Source organism: Talpa europaea (assembly GCF_964194135.1).
Source record: "Talpa europaea genome assembly, chromosome: 8".
In the NCBI taxonomy this organism is placed as follows: domain Eukaryota; kingdom Metazoa; phylum Chordata; class Mammalia; order Eulipotyphla; family Talpidae; genus Talpa; species Talpa europaea.
The window spans coordinates 119,270,412-119,288,173 of NC_140075.1; the positions used below are offsets into that span (position 1 = coordinate 119,270,412).

At 43.1% G+C, this 17,762-nt stretch overlaps 1 protein-coding gene across 4 annotated transcripts in view; it reads right to left on the reverse strand.

Annotated features, from left to right (window-relative positions):
- Positions 1-696: 696 nt before the first annotated feature.
- The window catches only part of UNC79 (unc-79 homolog, NALCN channel complex subunit), a gene marked incomplete at both ends in the record, with an annotated part of 174,448 nt that continues 157,382 nt past the window's right edge, over positions 697-17,762 (reverse strand). For all 4 annotated transcript variants that reach the window (XM_084241340.1, XM_084241338.1, XM_084241337.1 and 1 more), the window contains 6 exons: positions 697-897; positions 2,388-2,429; positions 12,471-12,548; positions 14,228-14,425; positions 16,331-16,517; positions 17,478-17,653. In XM_084241340.1, coding sequence (XP_084097466.1) covers positions 697-897; positions 2,388-2,429; positions 12,471-12,548; positions 14,228-14,425; positions 16,331-16,517; positions 17,478-17,653 — 882 coding nt within the window. The remainder of the gene's footprint in view (positions 898-2,387; positions 2,430-12,470; positions 12,549-14,227; positions 14,426-16,330; positions 16,518-17,477; positions 17,654-17,762) is intronic.

Consider the following 17,762-nt stretch of genomic DNA (forward strand, 5'->3'; position numbering starts at 1 on the left):
AACAAAGTCTGTCGTTCACAAAACTAAAGTGGTTATTATCATAAAGCTTACAAGAAAGGACAGCCCAGAACTAATGAGTTGAAAAACTAGTTTTAAAAACAATAAACCTTACTGGACAGTCTTGGAAAATGTTATAAAACAAAAGAAACGATTGGCACAGTTTAACCACCTAATTTCTAAGTGCACTTTGTAATGGTCCTTGCAAGCTGCCGCTTTCCCCAGGTAACGACAAAAAGCTTCAGTCAGGTGTCACTGGCTTCTGGTGACGGGTTGTGTTTTTTTATTATTGCATTGCCAAGAGTGGATTTTTAAGAAAAAACACTACAAAGGTTTCAAAAACCCTATTTATTCTCTATCATCAAAAATAGCAACAGGGGGACTTATACAACTTTTCTGTGAGTACCCACCAGTCTATTTTTTTTTCTTAAAAAAAATAGAAGTTAGTTAAAGAAAAATGATTTGGTTTTTAAAAAATAATGTAAGGAAACACTTAATCAGATAGCCCAAGGAGTCATCAGAAATGTGTAGCAAGAAAGCTTCGTGTTTGACCTCTCCGGCCTTTGCACGTCTTTTACTAAACTAGAAAGAGAATGTACAGTACCAATATGTTCCCCAACCTGCTCGGATCGAATTGTTTTGTTTTTAAACCCATTATTGCTAAACCAGAGTGTTGACACTGAGAGCCGAGGAGTCCGCTCATAGAGGATAAAATTGAGAGGCTGCTTCTGAGGACTGGATCTCCACCTGGGCCATTTTGAACTGGGCGCACTGCAGCCACTTGCGGAGGGCAGCCAGGCTGGCACTGCTCTGGGCCGAGCCCGGCAGCGTCCTTAGGCTGTGGTGGTTCACGTTGTTCTGAATGGCCTGGAGGCGAAGCTGGAGTCCGGCAGATAAGTGCTGTGAAGACAGGGCAAGAAGTTTAGTCGAGCTTCTTTCCTCCTTATGCTCCAGGTCAACCCCGGAGCACCCACCTGGGCTGTTGGTGCAGCCAGAACTTACAAGGCTGACCTAACAAGGCACCAGGGCCCCTCCGGCCTGCAGGAGGCCAGCTCTCAAAAGCGGCCGTGCAGGGGCGGGGGACATGTCTGGGAGCCACATTTCCCAGAGTCGAGCACCCCAAATTCATCTAAGTAAAGCCATTCCCGCTTTGATCCATTCCGGGCAGCAGGAACTTGGAGCCAATGGGCCATGGCACAGCTGCCGTGAACGGGCCCCCAGAGCTGCTCACGTGGGAGCCCAGCGCCGGTGCTCCCGGGCTCAAACCCCAGCTCCCCGGGGGACGACTTTGGGAACAACCCTTTTTGGTGTGTGTTTGGATTTTCTCATGGGCAAATTAGAGACGGCAGCCTCATCTCGTGGAGGTTTTGTAAGGATGAATGAGTCGATAGAGGGTTTGGAACAGAACCTGGCACATAGAGAGCGCTCATGGCATTTTAATCACGATTATAATCTCTGTGAATGCACAGAAAAGCTGGTTGGAAGCTCTTCTTTGTCCTCGCTTCTCCACAAGTTCTGCTGCCTCCTCTCAGCACCGTGAGCAGTGTCCAGTGGCCTCCCACCCCATTCACAGGGTGCAGGGCGGAAGCACAAGCACCCGCGTCCAAGCACGACCAGCTCAGGACGAGGCTCGCAGCGCGCTCATGACCCGCCCGCAACACAAACAGCACCGACCGTGGGCACTGCTGATGGCTGCACTTCTGTCCTGATGATGGGCATGGAGTCGCCCCCTTCCTCCCTAGCACCCCTTCCCAATTCTGAGAAGAAATCCAGCAAGAAGGCTTAGCCCCCTGCCACAGAGCTCCTGGTGCAGCAGAGCCCAGTGCTGCAGGGGCCTTGGCTCGCTTTCCCGTCTAATGTCAGGCCCCAATACCTATATTTACTGGGCCTGGACTAGGTTTGTCCCTATAGAGACAAGCATCACTCAAGGTAAGGGCTGGGAGTGGGAAATACATTCGCTCAGAACCTTCTCCCCTTTCTGGCTGTGGGGCCCTGTCCAAGTCATCTTCCCTCCGGGCCTACGAGCCTCACGTGTAGGCCCCTCTGGCTCAATTCTCTCACTCACCCAATCTATCCTTCCATGACAGAATTCTTCCCATCACAAAAAGTCAATTTTAGTGGCCAGAAAGGGGCACCGACACGTGTGGGGCCGGATCCCAGGCTCTCCTCTGGAGGTAGGGCAGCCTAGTGCTCTAGTCAGTGACTGAGCCTCGCCCGGACTCTGGGACCCCCCACCCTTCACCTTCATCCTCCTCCTCATCAACCGTGAGCAGGAGGCGTCGCCTGCATTCTTGGCCCCCAGAGCAGTGGGAATCATGAGTCTGTGAACGTTAGGACCGTCTCTAGAGGAAGCGAAGCTTCCAGCTTCCAGGAGCATCCGGGCGACTTACCTTGATATTTGACTGAATCATTGGCAACCACATAGGTATCAGCTGTGTGGAGAAACACAGAAGCCTCGTTATTGCTGCGCTTGGGTGGCGCCACAGCCCCCGCCACGGCGAGGGGAGCAGGACACACTGCATCCCTTTCACGTCGAGCAAGGACCTGGGCCCCCGCTGCGAGTTACCAGTTATCAGGAAAACGTCTTTCTGAGGCCAAACCCTGCTGAGCTGGTGGCATTTGGAGGTTAATAGGCGCCCCTTGAGTGCCTGCAATACACACTTTAGAGTAAATGACTGATTGTCTCTTGAAAGCTACCCAGCACGGGAAATTAAATGCGTATTTATTTCATTAAATCCTTACTTTCTTGAAATAGAATTCCCTCCGCAGGATCTTTAGAACTGAGTCTCCAAGTGAAAGGGCAGCTCTGTTGCCCACAGTTGTTAGGAAACTGTTGCTGGGAAGCAGACATGCTTCAGCGGTTGAAAAAGCCAAGCCCTGAGGTTGCCAGGCTGTGAGCCGAAGGTGAGCGAAGCCAGGGGCTGAGCCCGAGGTCCTCGCAGGCCTGGCGGCTCCCCGGCGCCCAGACAGAGAGGCTGTCAAGGAGTCGGACTGCTCGGGCCTGGGCCTCCACCCCAGCGCCAATCTCCTCTCCCTGCGCTGGCCTGTGGGCTGCACTTGGGCTACTTAGGATATAAATGGCCTCGTAAGTGCACAAGTCAGGGCCAAGGTGTCCCGATGTGTGTGCCTGAGAACGCTACTTCGGCAGGATTTTAGCCAGGGAGGTGGGCTCTGGCCTATTTAGTTTGGGAATCCTCGTTTGTTCTATCCAGTACCCCGGGGACCGTGGATGTGCTAAGGTGCACCCCCTCATTTCATCCCATGCGCCTTCCAGCCGGAGCAGGGCTGCTGTGCACTGACTCGCGTCCCCCTGGAGCAGCCGTTGTAGTCTTCACCCACACTGTCTTCAGAATGGGACCTTCTCTGGAAATGGGGTCACTGCAGATGTAACCAGTTAAGATAAGGTCATTCTGGAGACAGCGCCCCCTGATCCAACAGGGCCGGGGTTCTTATTAAAAGGGGCTATTTGGACAGAGATGCACACACAGCGACGATGTGAAGAGGAGGGCAGAGAGGTGCAAGCCAAAAGCCCTCCGGATGCCAGGGGAGGGAGCGGGCCTCACTAGGGGTGAGGGGACACACCGCCCCTCCCAGCTCTCAGAGGGAGACTCTGCAGACTTGGTGTAGGACTTCTGGCCTCCAGAGCTGTGAGAAAGTTGGTTTCTGGTGGGGAAGCCCCAGTCTGTGCACCTGTTACAGCAGCCCAGCACACCAGCACGAGGGCACGCCAGGACGCAGAGGCCAGGGGAGGGGGCGGGAGGGGAGCGGGTGATGCCGAGGGGCAAGGCTCTTAGGAGAAGGTCACGACAAACTCTTCTAGAAAAGCCTCCCATCGCCCACGCAGAGCTGACGGGGCGTGCCAGGTTAGGAGACCTGGATTCTACTCCAAATCCGACACAACTTCTGAAGGGGGTGCCCTAATCACAAGTCGAACCACACCCCCGAAAGACTGCTGCGGCAGCAGTCTGCAGACGCAGGTGAGGGGGGACATGGAGAAAGGAAGCAGGGCTCTGCAAAGGCCGCCTCGGTAATCCAGGGGAGACCAGACAGCTTCGGGCGCGAGGAGGCTGCCTGCGGGGACGGTGTGTGCGTCTGAGGACTAACTCGCTTAGCGAGCTTTTGGAGTGAGGAAAAGGTCAAAGACGATGCTAAGTCTCCAGCCTGAGCGAACTGGAGGACAGTGGAGCCATGAGCAAAGAGGGCCAGAGACCGGCCGGGATGCAGGGTAAACATCTCTGCTCACGAGTCACGGCCAAGGGCTGCCGGTCCCACTTAATTCATCAAAACATTAAAAATAAATAAATTTGCTGAAGTGGTAAATTACATTTCTCTGTTTTTGTTCTCAAGGCTAAATCTGCCTTTAACATTCTGTGATATATACCATTTGCCAATCTGATTTCCACTGATGTTTATTCCTAAACACAGTGTTTATACTGCAGCCAGCTATATTCTGTCCGTAACAAAAATACTGTGTTTAGAAAGAGACGATGGTTTGTATCAGAAAATGGAATTGTAAATGTAAATGTAATTCAGAAAATAACACCCTCTTCCGGCCTCTCCTGCTACCAACCCTCCCAACAAGACGGTGGATTGCAAAGCCTTCACAGAACGGGAAAGCGAACCAGGGAAACTGCCTCCTGCTCCTTGGTGTCTGTACAGCAAAGAGCAGGCCCTGAGGGTCCCAGTGTCCACAGACTTTTGTTGACTTTTGATGTATTAAATATGGTAGCAGGGCCATATGCTGCTTGCTCTTTGGGAAATACTCAAACTAACCTCCTGCTAAGATTTGCAAGGGACGAGGGAGGGTGGGGATCGGAAGATACTGGGACTGTGGGTACACACTTCCCAGCGCTGTTTCTGGGGCTAAGGCCTCCAGGAGGGAATCAAGAGGAACTGTAGGGTTAGAGTAAGAAGGGTTATTTCCTATGTATGTAATACAATATGCGACCATTGGATTCTTAAATATTCCTGCGAGGGACCTTCAGGTTTGTGGCTCACAAACGTATGACTGAAGGCTGCAGGGGAAATCTCATTATGATCGATAGCATTATATAACCCAGCCATCCTATTTCAGGACTGCTAAATTGACTTATTGTTAACATTCATTTCAGTTCCCTTCTGCTAGTGGCTCCTAGAAAAGCTGCCATTAAGAATTATATATAATTTACTTTGGGCTCTGTAATGTCATAATAAGGTTGGTTGGGTTTTTTTCCCTGCCAGAAACAATATCCAGAAAACCGAAGGACATTTCAAAAAACTGTTTTTCATCACAATAAATGTAATACTTTTTCTCTTATCTTGCTTTATACTACAGGATAAACTAAAGACTTCCTGTTTGTTGGACTGTATTCACTTCATTCCATGTTTTCCAGCTTTCCAAATGAAAATTGGTGATGAAACTTTCTTTCGGCAAAGATAGAGTAACAAAGACCAGATTTGAGCTCCTGCCTGGAACAAGTAAAATTTCAAATGAAGTTTATGAAACAATGGTTTTCAGAAATTGAGCACCAGCAAGAGCTGGACAGTGGTCACTAGGGAGACAAAACAAACAAGGTGAGCCCACAATTAGCATAGAGCGCACCTCAGAAGGAGGAAACCAGGTAGAGCCTGAGACAAGGAAATGGCGCCTGAGTCCAGAGAGGTTAAGATGGCTAGAGTTTATAAGTCAGAGAGAGAAAGAGAGAAAGGGCGCGAGGAAAACAGTGTGCTGGGGGGAGGCAGGGTGGCGGCACAGGGTGGGGGGGTCAGTGAGAGAGAGAGGATCTGTAAATTTGTAAATGGTACCCGAGTCACCAGCTGAGTACTGACCAATGCTCACATGTGAAAAAACGATCCAAGGTAATGGAAAAACAGCCCAAAAATATTAGAGGGGAAAACCCGTAGCGATGACACAGGGCCGGCACAATTAGTTTCCACTAGTGTAGGAAAATCAAGTCAAGGACTCAGAAGAACATTACCTTAGTAGTGAAAGAAATTACTCCTAGACAAAATGCTGCTCCAATTCCACTTAAAAAAGCTTAAAAGCACATTCAAAAGGATAAAACTGTTGCAAATCATTTAATTATGTCAGAGAATTCAAATCAAGAATACTTAGAGGAATAAAAAAAAATCCAGCACCCAAGAAAGTCAAAATCAAAATGTCAAGAATCCAATAAAAAACTATGAAGCATGCAAATAAGTAGAAAATGTGAGAAGAAAAAATCAAGCATTTGAAAAAGACCCAATATGACCCAAAAAGATCTAATGACACAGATAAAAGAATTAATAGATAAGGGCCATTAAAAGGTATTTGAACTACATTCAATATGATCAAGAAGGTAGAAGGGATATTGAGTGTGTTGAAAGAGGCATAAAAGAAACTATTTGAAGAAACAATAGCTGATACTTCTCCAAATAAAATGAGAATTGTAAATTCAAAGACCAAAGAAGCTCAATGAACTCAACACAAGCTACACCAAGGAAGAGCATCATCAAATTGCTTGACAACAATGGTAAAGTGAAAATCTTAAAAGCAGTCAGAGGAAAAAAGACATCATACAGAAAAAAAAAGTTAAGGACAACACAGATTTTTGTCAGAAGAAAGTGAAGGAGCAACATCTCTAAACTACTAAAAAGAAAAACTTTGAACCTAAAATTAAATAACTAGACCAAACCTTTCAAAATCAAAAGTAGAGTAAAACTTTCTCAGGTATACGAAAGCAGAAGGAATTTATCACCAGCAGATCTACCCAAGAATAGAAAAGGAAATCCTCTGGGCAGAAGGAAGAATGACGTTCATAGCTACAAAAACAAGCGTAAAATACAGAATAAGGCAAATATAAATTTGGAAACAAGAGCAAGTAGAAAAAATATTTAAAATTTAAAAAATTCATTTAAGAGGTAATTGACTAAAGCAAAAATAATAAAAATGTGTGGTTTGACGTATAACACATGTACAAGTAAAATGTATTGTCAATAATAACACAAAGTTAGGTGATGGGAAGTGAGAGAATACTAGCCTGCATTCTCTACTCCTACATGAAGTTGTGTAACATTACTCAAAAGGTAGACAATGATGAGTTAAAAATATATGGTACAAACTCTAAATCAACCACCAGAACAACTACTAAAGTATATATAACTAATAAGATAGCTGAAAAAACATACTTCTAAATAATCCATGGGTAAAAGAAAAAGTCAAAAGGGAAATTAGAAAGTATTTTCAACTGAACTGAAATGAGAAGATATCAAAAGTCACAGAAATTGTTAAAGCAGTACTTGGGAGGAAATTTAGAACATTAAACACTGTTGACTAAAAAGAAAGTTCTCAAATTAATGACGACAGCTTTCAGCTTAAGAAACCAGATAGAAGAGAAAATGGTATCAACAATTTAATGATTAAAAATGCAATTAATCCAAAGTAGGCAGGAAAGGAGGAAGTAAAGCACAAAGAAGAGATATGAAATACAGAAAACAAAGAGCAAAATGCTTGATTTAAACCAACACAACCACAAAACACATCAAACGAAAATGACTTTAAAACCAAAGAATCGTAACATTTGATTTTAAAAAATTAAAAAGCAACACCCAATTACATGCTGCCTAAAGAAATATACTTTATGAAAAAAGACACAAATAGGTTAAAATTAAGGGATGGAAAAAGATATGCCATTCTAACACTACTGAAAGGCAAGCTGGACTGCCTTTATTAATACCAAAGTAGCTTTTAGAGCAAAGAATACTACTGAGGATGAAGAGAGCCGTTTCATAATTTCAACTCATCTCAATTCTTTAAGCAGGTAAAATAACCCTAAACATTGGTGTACCGAATAACAAAGCTTCATCAGTACATTTAAACCAACTAAAAAGGAAACTATACCCATAGCAGAAGACACATTCTTTTCTAGAGCACACAGAGCATTTGCCAATATAGATAGAATTCTGGGCAAAAAAATAAAACAAAATCACCAAGCCTCAAAACATTTAAAATGAGTCAATTTATACAAAGTATATTCTCTGGCAACAATGGAATTAAATTAAAAACCCATAACAGAGTATCTCTAGAAAATCCCCAAATGCTTGGTAACTAAATAATGTTTCATTAAATAATCAAAATACTTTAAATAAAAAAAAAAAGAAAACATACTGGAAGTTCAAAAGTATTTTTAACTGAATTCAAATGACAACACAATTTACTAAAATGTGGGATGCAACTGAGCTAGAGCTTAAAAGAGAAATTTATAGCACTAGCCACTTGTAGTAGATAAGGAAAAAAGTCTCAAATCAGCGAATGCCACTCTTCTCCTAGAAAGAGAAGAGCAAATTAAATCTAAAATAATCATAAGAAAGAAAAAAATATAGAACAGAAATCAATACAACACAAAAACAATAGAAAAAAAGAATAAAAACCACCCAAAAGATGGTGGTGGTTGTTGTTAATCACAAGCTTACTTAAATTGATAAACCTCTATCCAGATTTATCAGAGATCCAGATTTATAGAGAAGTCACAGATTATCAATATCAGGAATTAAAAGGTGGCATAACTATTGATTCTACAGCTATTAAAAGTGTGATAAGAGAACAGTATGGGGCCTCCCTGGTGGCGCAGTGATTGAGTGCTGGGTTGCGAAGCTGCCCGCAGCCTCTGCAGCGCCAGTTCAGTCCCCGGCTGGTCCCCGGCCACCGGAGGAGGGTCCCGCATGGTGCGCAGACCTCTCCTGCCGCCCGCTGCTCCCCTCAGCAATGCACTTCGGTCCTTCTGCCTGCTCTGGCTCTGGTGAATTCTCTCACCCTCCCACGCTTCTGACTGTACCCAGTGCTTGTATAAATAAATAAATAAATCTTTAAAAAATAAAATAAAATAAAAAAATAAAATCACTATCTTTAAAAAAAAAAAACAGTATGAACAATTTCATGCAAAAAAAAAAGGTGACTATTTTGATGAAATGGATAAGCTCTTTGAAAGACACGTACTTACAGAGTACTTACATACTTACACTAAGAATAAACAGGTATCCTGAAAGCCCCTCTATCTATTAAAGAGAGTGAACCTGCAGTTTAAACCCCTCCTGAAAAGAAAATTCTAAGCGCAGGTGATTTCACTGGTTAGTTTCACCAAATATTTAAGAGAGAAATAACACCAAATCTACACAAACTTTTTCAGAAAACAGAAAAGGTTGGAATACTCTGTAACTCATTTTATGAGGCCACTGTTACCTTGATACCAAGACCAAAAACAGTTACTATGGTTCAGTGAACATGAATGCAAAAAATTGTTTGTTAGCAAACAGAATTTAGCAAGATATAAAAAGGATAATCATAATGACCAAATGTGGTTTGCCCTGGGAATACAAGATTGGTTTAACATTCAAAAATCAAATCATGAAATTCACATTGCTAAAAGTAAAAAAAAAAAAAAAAAAAAAGTCATATGACCACAACATTAAATGCAGAGAAAGTATTTGACAAATTCTATACCTATTCCTGACAAAAGTTCTTAACAGACCAGGAACAGAAGAGAACTTTATTTAATCTGACAAAGGGTATTCATGAAAAACTAACACCCAATATTTATATCTAATGATGAAAGGATGAATACTTTTTTCCAAAGACCAGGAATGAGACAAAGTTCCCCTCTATCACTTCTTCTGTCTAACTTGTACTGGATGATCTAGCTAGAGGATGAGACAAGAAAAAGAAGAGAGAAAGTTTGGAAAGGAAAAAATAAAAAAATACCTTTATTTGCACATGACAGAAATGCCTATAGAAACCCACAAAAAGCCTGAAGAAACCTGTTAAAAGCTACTACAACTATTAAATGAATTTAATCAGGCGCAGGGCAAAAAAAGGATCAAAGTGAAAATCAGTTATATTTCTAAATACTAGCAAAGAGTCATCAGAAATCGAAAAGCAATAAATAAATAAATAAATCACATAAAATTATTATATACTCAGAGATAAATGTGGTAAAAATATGCTATCTATGGAAAACTACAAAATAACTCTAGGAAAAGTTAAAGAAGAGATAAACAAATGGAGAATGTTTGTGGATTGGAAGATTCAATATTGTTAAGATCTCAAATCTCCCCTAAGTGACCCATAGATTCAATGCAATTACCATCTAATTCCCAGCAAATTTTTTTAAGAAATTGACAAGTTATTTTAAATACTTTCTAGAAATGCAAATGGACTTAGAATAGACAAAACAATTTTTAAAAAACAATGAGGAAATATAGAGGACACACACTAATTGATTTCAAGGAATATTATAAAGCTACAGAATCTAGAAAGATAGACAATGGGATCAATGGAATAAAATCAAGTATCCAGAAACAGAACCACACATACATGGTCAATTGATTTTGACAAAAGTACAAAAGAAATTTAAAAGAAATGATCCCACAATAGTTATCTTTATGCATAAGTACCTTAATCCATATACTCACACACATACAAAACTTAACTCAAAATGGATTGTGGATATAAAAAAGAAGAAAATATAAATAACACCCAGAAGGAAACTCTGGGTTAAGATTTTTAAAAATACATCAAAAGCATGATCCATAAAAGAAAAAATAAGGGGTACCCGTTCAAAATTAAGAACTGCTTTTCTTTATAAGATACCATTAATACAATTAAAAGGCAAACCACAGAGAAAATCTTTGCAAATCACAAATGTGATAACGGACTTACATCTCAGAATTCAATAAGAAGGGTGGAAAACTCATATTGAAAATAGGTGGAACATTTTAATAGATACTTCACCGAGCAGATGTTGAACAGCAAATAAGTGCATGAAAAGATCTTTAACATCATTCTTCAACAAGGAAATGCAATTAAAAACCATGATGAAAGAAAAAAAATATAAAGAACTTGATGAGATACCAGCATACAGCTCTCGGAAGGACTGAAATTAAAGACCGACTACTCGAACTGTTGACAAAGTCAGAGAAGAACTGACATGTTCATACACTGCTCGTGCGAATCCAACAAGGCGAACTTTGGAGAAACAGTGGTTTTGGGTTCCAGCCCAGCTGTTCCACTTCTAGGTGTTTATCCACTATACATGAAAACATGTGTCTACACAAAGACTTGTAGATGGATATTCACAGCAGCTTCATTTGTAATTGTCCCAAACTGGAAAAGTCCAGATGCCATCAACCAACGAATGGATAAATGAAATGTGTACATCCATACAACAGGCTGTGCTCAGAAATAAAAAGAAGGGATCTACTGATATAAGCAACCACATGGATTAGTCTCAGTGTAATTATTCTGAATGAAAAAAAGGCATTTTATACAAAATTTTAGAAAATGCAAACTAACATATAATGACAGAAAGCAGATTAGTAATTGCCTGGGGGAGGGGAGGCAGGATACAGGACGTGATGAAGAAACTATAAAGAACTCTAGGAAAACTTCAGGGGAATGAGGAACATGTTCATTATCTTGATTATCATGCTTTCACAGTGTGATATATTAAGACTTTTCAAATTGTACATTATAAATATGTAGAGTTTACTGTGCATAAATCACACTTCAATAAGGCTATAAAAAATAAAATCCAGTGTTATCACAAGCATCAGTCATATAGTTTCTCTCTGACTTTTGCTAATGACTATGGGGCCAGATAAGGTGTGTCTATCCCATGTGAACCAACTACCCTGCGGTCTTCTATCAGCATCTAATTTCCCTGCAAATGGGCTGCTCTTCTTCAGCATTGTGTTGAGTTAACGTGACAAGTGTCCTTTAGGGAAGAATAGAATCAAATGAAGAGTGAAACAGCAAGTTATAAGGTTCTAAGCTGATGCAGTCTGTGGTGGCAAAGAGGTTAATGGGGTGGAGAAAGAGGTGGCCAAGATGATGTAATACGAAAGTGAAAGATACAGAAGAAATTGGTACAAGAGAGGAAGACCAAAGAATTGGTGAGACAAAGAGGTGGGCTAAAGGGAAAGAAGGAAAAAGAGTGGAAATAAAATGACAATTGAGGGAAAACAAGTTCTCTTTACTCTTACTTTTGATGTCCCTGGACAGAAGACAGGTGCATTACTTACTTTCATACACTGTCCAGTGACTTAGAAGAGTTTTATTAGAAGCAGAATTAACTTAACTTAGAGAAAAGTACCAGCTACCAAGTCACACTGTTACAGGCCATTTTCCTTAGTTCTCTGTATATCTTTTGCAAGGTAAGGTACAACCAATTTATGTCTCCTCAAGGTCATTTTCAGATCAGTGTTCCCCCATAATATTTTAATTACATACGATAAACTAATCATGATCCAATGTATTTATTAACCCAGAAGGGTTGGTCCACGGAGCAGAGCAAGAGCAAAATGACATTTGGTGAAGTATTATTATAAGAACCCAAATCCTCAGCCCCGATTCTGAACATTAAAATTAAATCCATTTCATTTTCCTCTTCAGAAAGTACATTCAAATGAATCTACATTTTTTAAGAGCAAGAAAGTCTATAAAAATTATAAGATTTTCCTACCTTGACAAAAATTGTTGAGTTGCACTCTTGCAATGCCTCCATTAAGCTAATCACATGGAGACACACCATTTCTACCATCTGAAACAACAAACACGAAAATCAGTTCCACTCCCAATGATAAGGAATCACGAGCAACGCCCAGTGATTGCAAGTTGGTCTGCAGCCACAGGACCCCTGCCCCGCCCATGAGGTCTTTCTGCAGAATGACCACAGGGGACCACAAAGAGTGGCGCTCTTCACCTCTAAAACGTCAACCAGAAACAAAATTTAGACGCTCTCCTGTTTTGCAATTGGCAGCCTTCCTCACCTAACTCGGGACTGCCAATGGAATTAGGGTGTTTCCACTAATCGTCACTGTTCTTTGACTCACGCAGAGTGGTTTCTGCTTCCTTCATTTCCAGCTACAGAACTCCTGTGCTTAGGGCCTTTTCTCCACAGTGTCTTCATCTGGAGCACACAACTGGTGTGGAGGCCTTATTCTTAATGGAACCAGGAGACCATGCTCACACACACTTCAGACACTCTTAATGCTGGATTTTAAACACTCCAGGAGGATTTTTACCAGACTGGCTTATATATAGTTCAACAAAAATTTCAGCATAAAAGTAGTTTGAATTCATTTGCAAAAAAAATCATTTCTAACATTCAGTGTCAAGGAGAGGTACTGGTGGTATCACAAACCTAATGACAACAGAAGAAGACTTTGAGTCTCGAGTTTACGCTGAAGCTCCCAGCCTCAAGGCGCACAGTTAACAGGGTAGGATGCTTCATCTCCAAGTTCTTCAACCCCAGACTCTATGATCTGATACATGTAGTTATCACAACAGTCAGAACTTTATTGTGCAACCTGAAATGTTCACATAAATGTCCTTTAAACAGAACTAAAACATCTCTCTTTTACCACTCTCTCCAATGAGAGTTCACAGGATATATTTCTTCGACTAACATTCAATCCAAAAACTCATTTTTGGAATGCCCCTTGCTAACAATGTGGTGTTGAGTTTCTGTGCACACCAGAATCATCATTATGTTCTTCCAGGTCCCCTCAGGTTCCTTGTCCTCGCAGACAAGGTTTCAAATGATGAAGCTCCATAACTAAGATGCAGGCTGCTGCTCTGCCAGCTGAGACCCCTCCTCAAAGCAGCAGACTGAACCCAAGAACTTCACCCCTTCCACGCTGACTCCATGAGGACTCAGTGACTGATGCATGTGAACCACACCACAGATGTTTTCCTGTGAGGTTCAGAGCAGCCGCCCTCTTGGCGAGCCATCCATATTAAAATGGAACTGGATCTGAACATTAGGGAGCTCAGGCCTCAGGGGGCTCCTTTCAGGGCTGCGACCCCGAGGGGCATGGACACATGTGGCCGGGCTGCTCTTGGACATTACAACAAGGTGACCTACTTGGCTTGGGTTGTTCCAAACTGCCTTGAAATCCAAAACATATGAATCTCCTGCCTAACCTTCTGACCCTCTGGTACAAACCAACCCTTAAAGGTAGGTATTTCATATCAGTTTCCTTTGGCACCAGCCAGGGAAAACAAAACTTGTTTTTCCTAAATTTACTTGTTTTGTTTTCTACTGAAGTTCTTATGCAAGTAGAGCATCCCGTTCACAACATAAAAATTCACCCATCCGTTTATATAAAATCACAACTGAGATCTTTAAAAAAAAAAGGCCAGAGAGTGTGGAAGGACTGGGGATGTTTCATACATTTGGGGGCTGTGCCCCAGAGGGGAGCCTCAGGGGGCACTCACCACTTTGTTGTGGGCCATCAGCTGCAGGATGCTGGGCGTCACCCTGCTCCAGAACTCCAGCGCCGTCAGTATCGCCGTGAAGCTGAATTCGTTCTGACTCTGGACATTCGTGGTGACGGCGCTTTGTTCGCAGTACACCGTCCAGAGCTGAGCGAAGATAAAGGCGTGGAAGAGGGAGCACATGTGCAGCACGGAGGTCTGTGAGGGAAGAGAACAGGAGCCATTCGTGACCTTCTGGTGGAGAGGGTGCCCCGCACGGTTTCAGCCTTCCTGGCAGCCCCATCGCAGCACATCTGCCTTGCTGAGCCCAAGCTAAAGGAGTTCTCCCCAGCGCCGAGCCTGCCTTACAGCAACCTGCCAGGCTCGCTCAGGGCCCCGGGCTCAGAGAACAAAGCATTTCGCCAAGAGAAGGCACCTTAGTTTACAGAATGAATCTACCCAACTCCTTGCCTTTTGATGAAGATGACACTCCCCGCCCCAAGCTACATCAGGAAGAATAATCTACCACTTGGGGTGGTGGCTCATCTGCACCGCAGGGATGACAGAACCCTCCTCTGCTGGTTTGGGGTAACCGGGGACACAGACAAGCACTCTGCCCAGCTCTGTAAGCCCTAGTGACGGCGGCATGGCCGGGACTCCCAGCAGAAGCAGTAAGTGAGCCAGACAGTGCCAAAGACTTTCACTAGATCATCTACCCCGGAATTCTCAACCATTCCTATCACCTATTTACAGATGAAAAACTGGAGCTCAACTATTCACAATAGCTAAGCTAGGGAAACCACCCAAATGCCCCCACATAGATGACTGGATCAAGAAGATATGGTACATATACACAATGGAATACTATTCAGCAATCAAAACAGATAAACTCATGCCATTTGCAGCAATGTGGACAGAGCTTGAAGGGATCATGCTCAATGAAATAAACCAGAAGGAAAAAGAAAAATAACGAATGGTTCCACTTATAGGAGGAACACAGGGGAACCAAATAACAATCAGGGGAACCAAATAACGATCAGGGGAAAAAATAACAATAATAATAAATAACAAAACTAGCAGGCAGCCATAAATAAGAGACATTTTGCAAGGGAGAGGGAAGGAAAAGGGATCAAAATGGGAGAGAAGAGCACCAGGGACTACGGTGATGGTTCACGGGTGAACTGGTGGTGGGAATTTTACGGGGACTACATGATGATGCAAAAGATGTAAGTAAAAAAATAAATTATAAAACTAAAATAAAAATTTTAAAAAGAAAAAAAGAAAAAGAAAAACTGGAGTTCAGACAGGGGAAGTAACTTTTCAAAGTGACATCACGAAGTACCATGGTTAGGAATCAACCACAGGTCAAGTCTGAAATATTAAGAACGAGCTGCTAACTCCTCCGGCAAACACCATCCAAGCCACTGCTCCTTCATCGTGGAGTCAGCTTGCCCTGGCCTAAATCCCAGCTGTCCCCAAGCCCTCTGAGTCTGCCAGAATATGCATAAGCTCGGTGAGGGGTGCTTGGCTCCTCCAGCTGAGTGTGTCTAGTTTGCCTGCATAGACACGACGGACGCCTGCCTGGCGCTTATTCCTCAAGCACATCATCCGTCTCGGCAGCCTCAGTGCTGCTCCGTGCAGGTGAGTCCCACGTGAACTTTACTGCGTTCCCAGCCAGCCTTCTTATTTTCCCAGGCTTCTTATTTTGTAACTTCATCTACCTCCAGAGACTGGAGTTGAAAAGATGGTGCAGGAAGAACTAGAGTATACATTTTCCCCCACTTCGCATTTGGTTCTAAAAACTGATCACAGGATTTTTATTACATTTCTAGCCCTTTATTTCTCCTCATTATTTTGAGACAGAAATGCCAAAGAAGCGAAGTCTTGCTCGCCTCTGTAATTTATCTTCATAAAAGTAAACCAGAAACAATTTAGGGGGAAAAAGAGATAGGCTGGGAATTTAAACCACTCTAAGTAAGGCATTAGCACAGAGCTGCTTTCCCAACTTCCACAGGAGGGCAAGTGATAAGAGGCATTTTCTTCTCAGAAGAAACATAATTGGCTGATAAGGGTTCCATTAGCAATTTCAATGCACATGGTCCTAATCTTGCAGGAATCACTTACCTTTGATTGCTCTGGAAATCCAATCAGGATGACAATAAGATGGTCTGCAATATGGGAACCTGCATCCAGAGGTATGGGCAGGCACGGAGAGGAGGCGTTTGGACACACCGCGTTATGAGTGAGGGAGCCCAGAAGCAGCCAGGACAGCAGGCGGATATGGGAGACGCACTCAATGAATTCCTTCGGTCTACAAGAGGAGGAGGAAGGGTTAGAGATGATTTCATGCTGTCTAGTTGGGGGCTCAACAAACATCTACGGGTGGAGAGATTTAAAGTGTGGTTACATAAAATGAAAGACCAAGGTGACAGAGTACCTACAGAATGATGCATCTGCTTTCCTGGTTTCCTACACTAATCCTGGACCTTAGCTTCTTGAGCAAAAGAAGCAGCCTTTGGTGACACAGGATTAAATATCATTTTTTCACAAGCCTGGCTGCCTTTCTGACTGGCTTCTTTGTCAATGTTCCTCACTCTCATTAGAAGTTCTCTGACACCCTCACCTAGAGAGAAAAAGTTGAGGATTACCCATTTCCTCCTGCCTTCCACATCCCCCACTCCAAACCTTTGTTCTAGCCAACAAGGAGACTGTGCAAAATGGTAGACTCAAGGCTGCTCCAAGTTTCCAATTAAATCAGCCCCCACACCTCTCTTTTCTTAGCCTCTCTGAGAGGAGCAGAGGCTTGCTCCTAGCGCTCTATTTCATCTCTGCTAGAGAGTTTGTTCCAGCTGCAATCTAAGCTCCTTGAAGGCAGAAGCTAGGTGAGTGCTCCATAAATACCTATCGATTTACTTAACTAGTTCAAATTAAGAGTTAAAAGTGGCCGTTTCAAGCTCCATGCTTTCACCATCCACAGGGATGACTGAGATATTCCTAAAAGGGCAAGTTTCTTTGACAGACAGCGTGTCTGCCGGGTCGGCAAGTAAGTATGGGGATGGGTTTCACAAATGTTTAGGTAGTAACTGACCCCCACCCTTCTTCATACATCAAAGTCGTTTAAGTGGGGGCAACCAGATCAGCTCCCACCTCCCAACCAATCAGACTCACTGCCATAAATCTTCAATGCTTTCATTAGCTCTCCCTGAATCCTGGAAACCCAGGGTGTCTCCTGCCTAATTTCCCCTCGCTGCTGAGACAATAAGGGCCTTACCCCTGTTGCATTGCAGAAGGGGGGTGATAGAGCCAAGGCAGGTAGCGAATGACAGCTTTGTTATCTCTGTGGTTGCCCCGTGAGATTTCCATGGCTGCGATCTGTGCCAAGCCAACTTTGAGATGTCCACCAAAGGTGTCCTCGTGCAGAGGTTGGGAACAGGTCTTCATGTGGCTCTGCAAAACCAAACAGTGTTTTGTGACTTTGGCAGAGGACCCAAAGACATTCCAGTTCACTCTGTTAAAAGGTCATTTGAAATCTCCACCCTCTTGGCAAACAATTCAC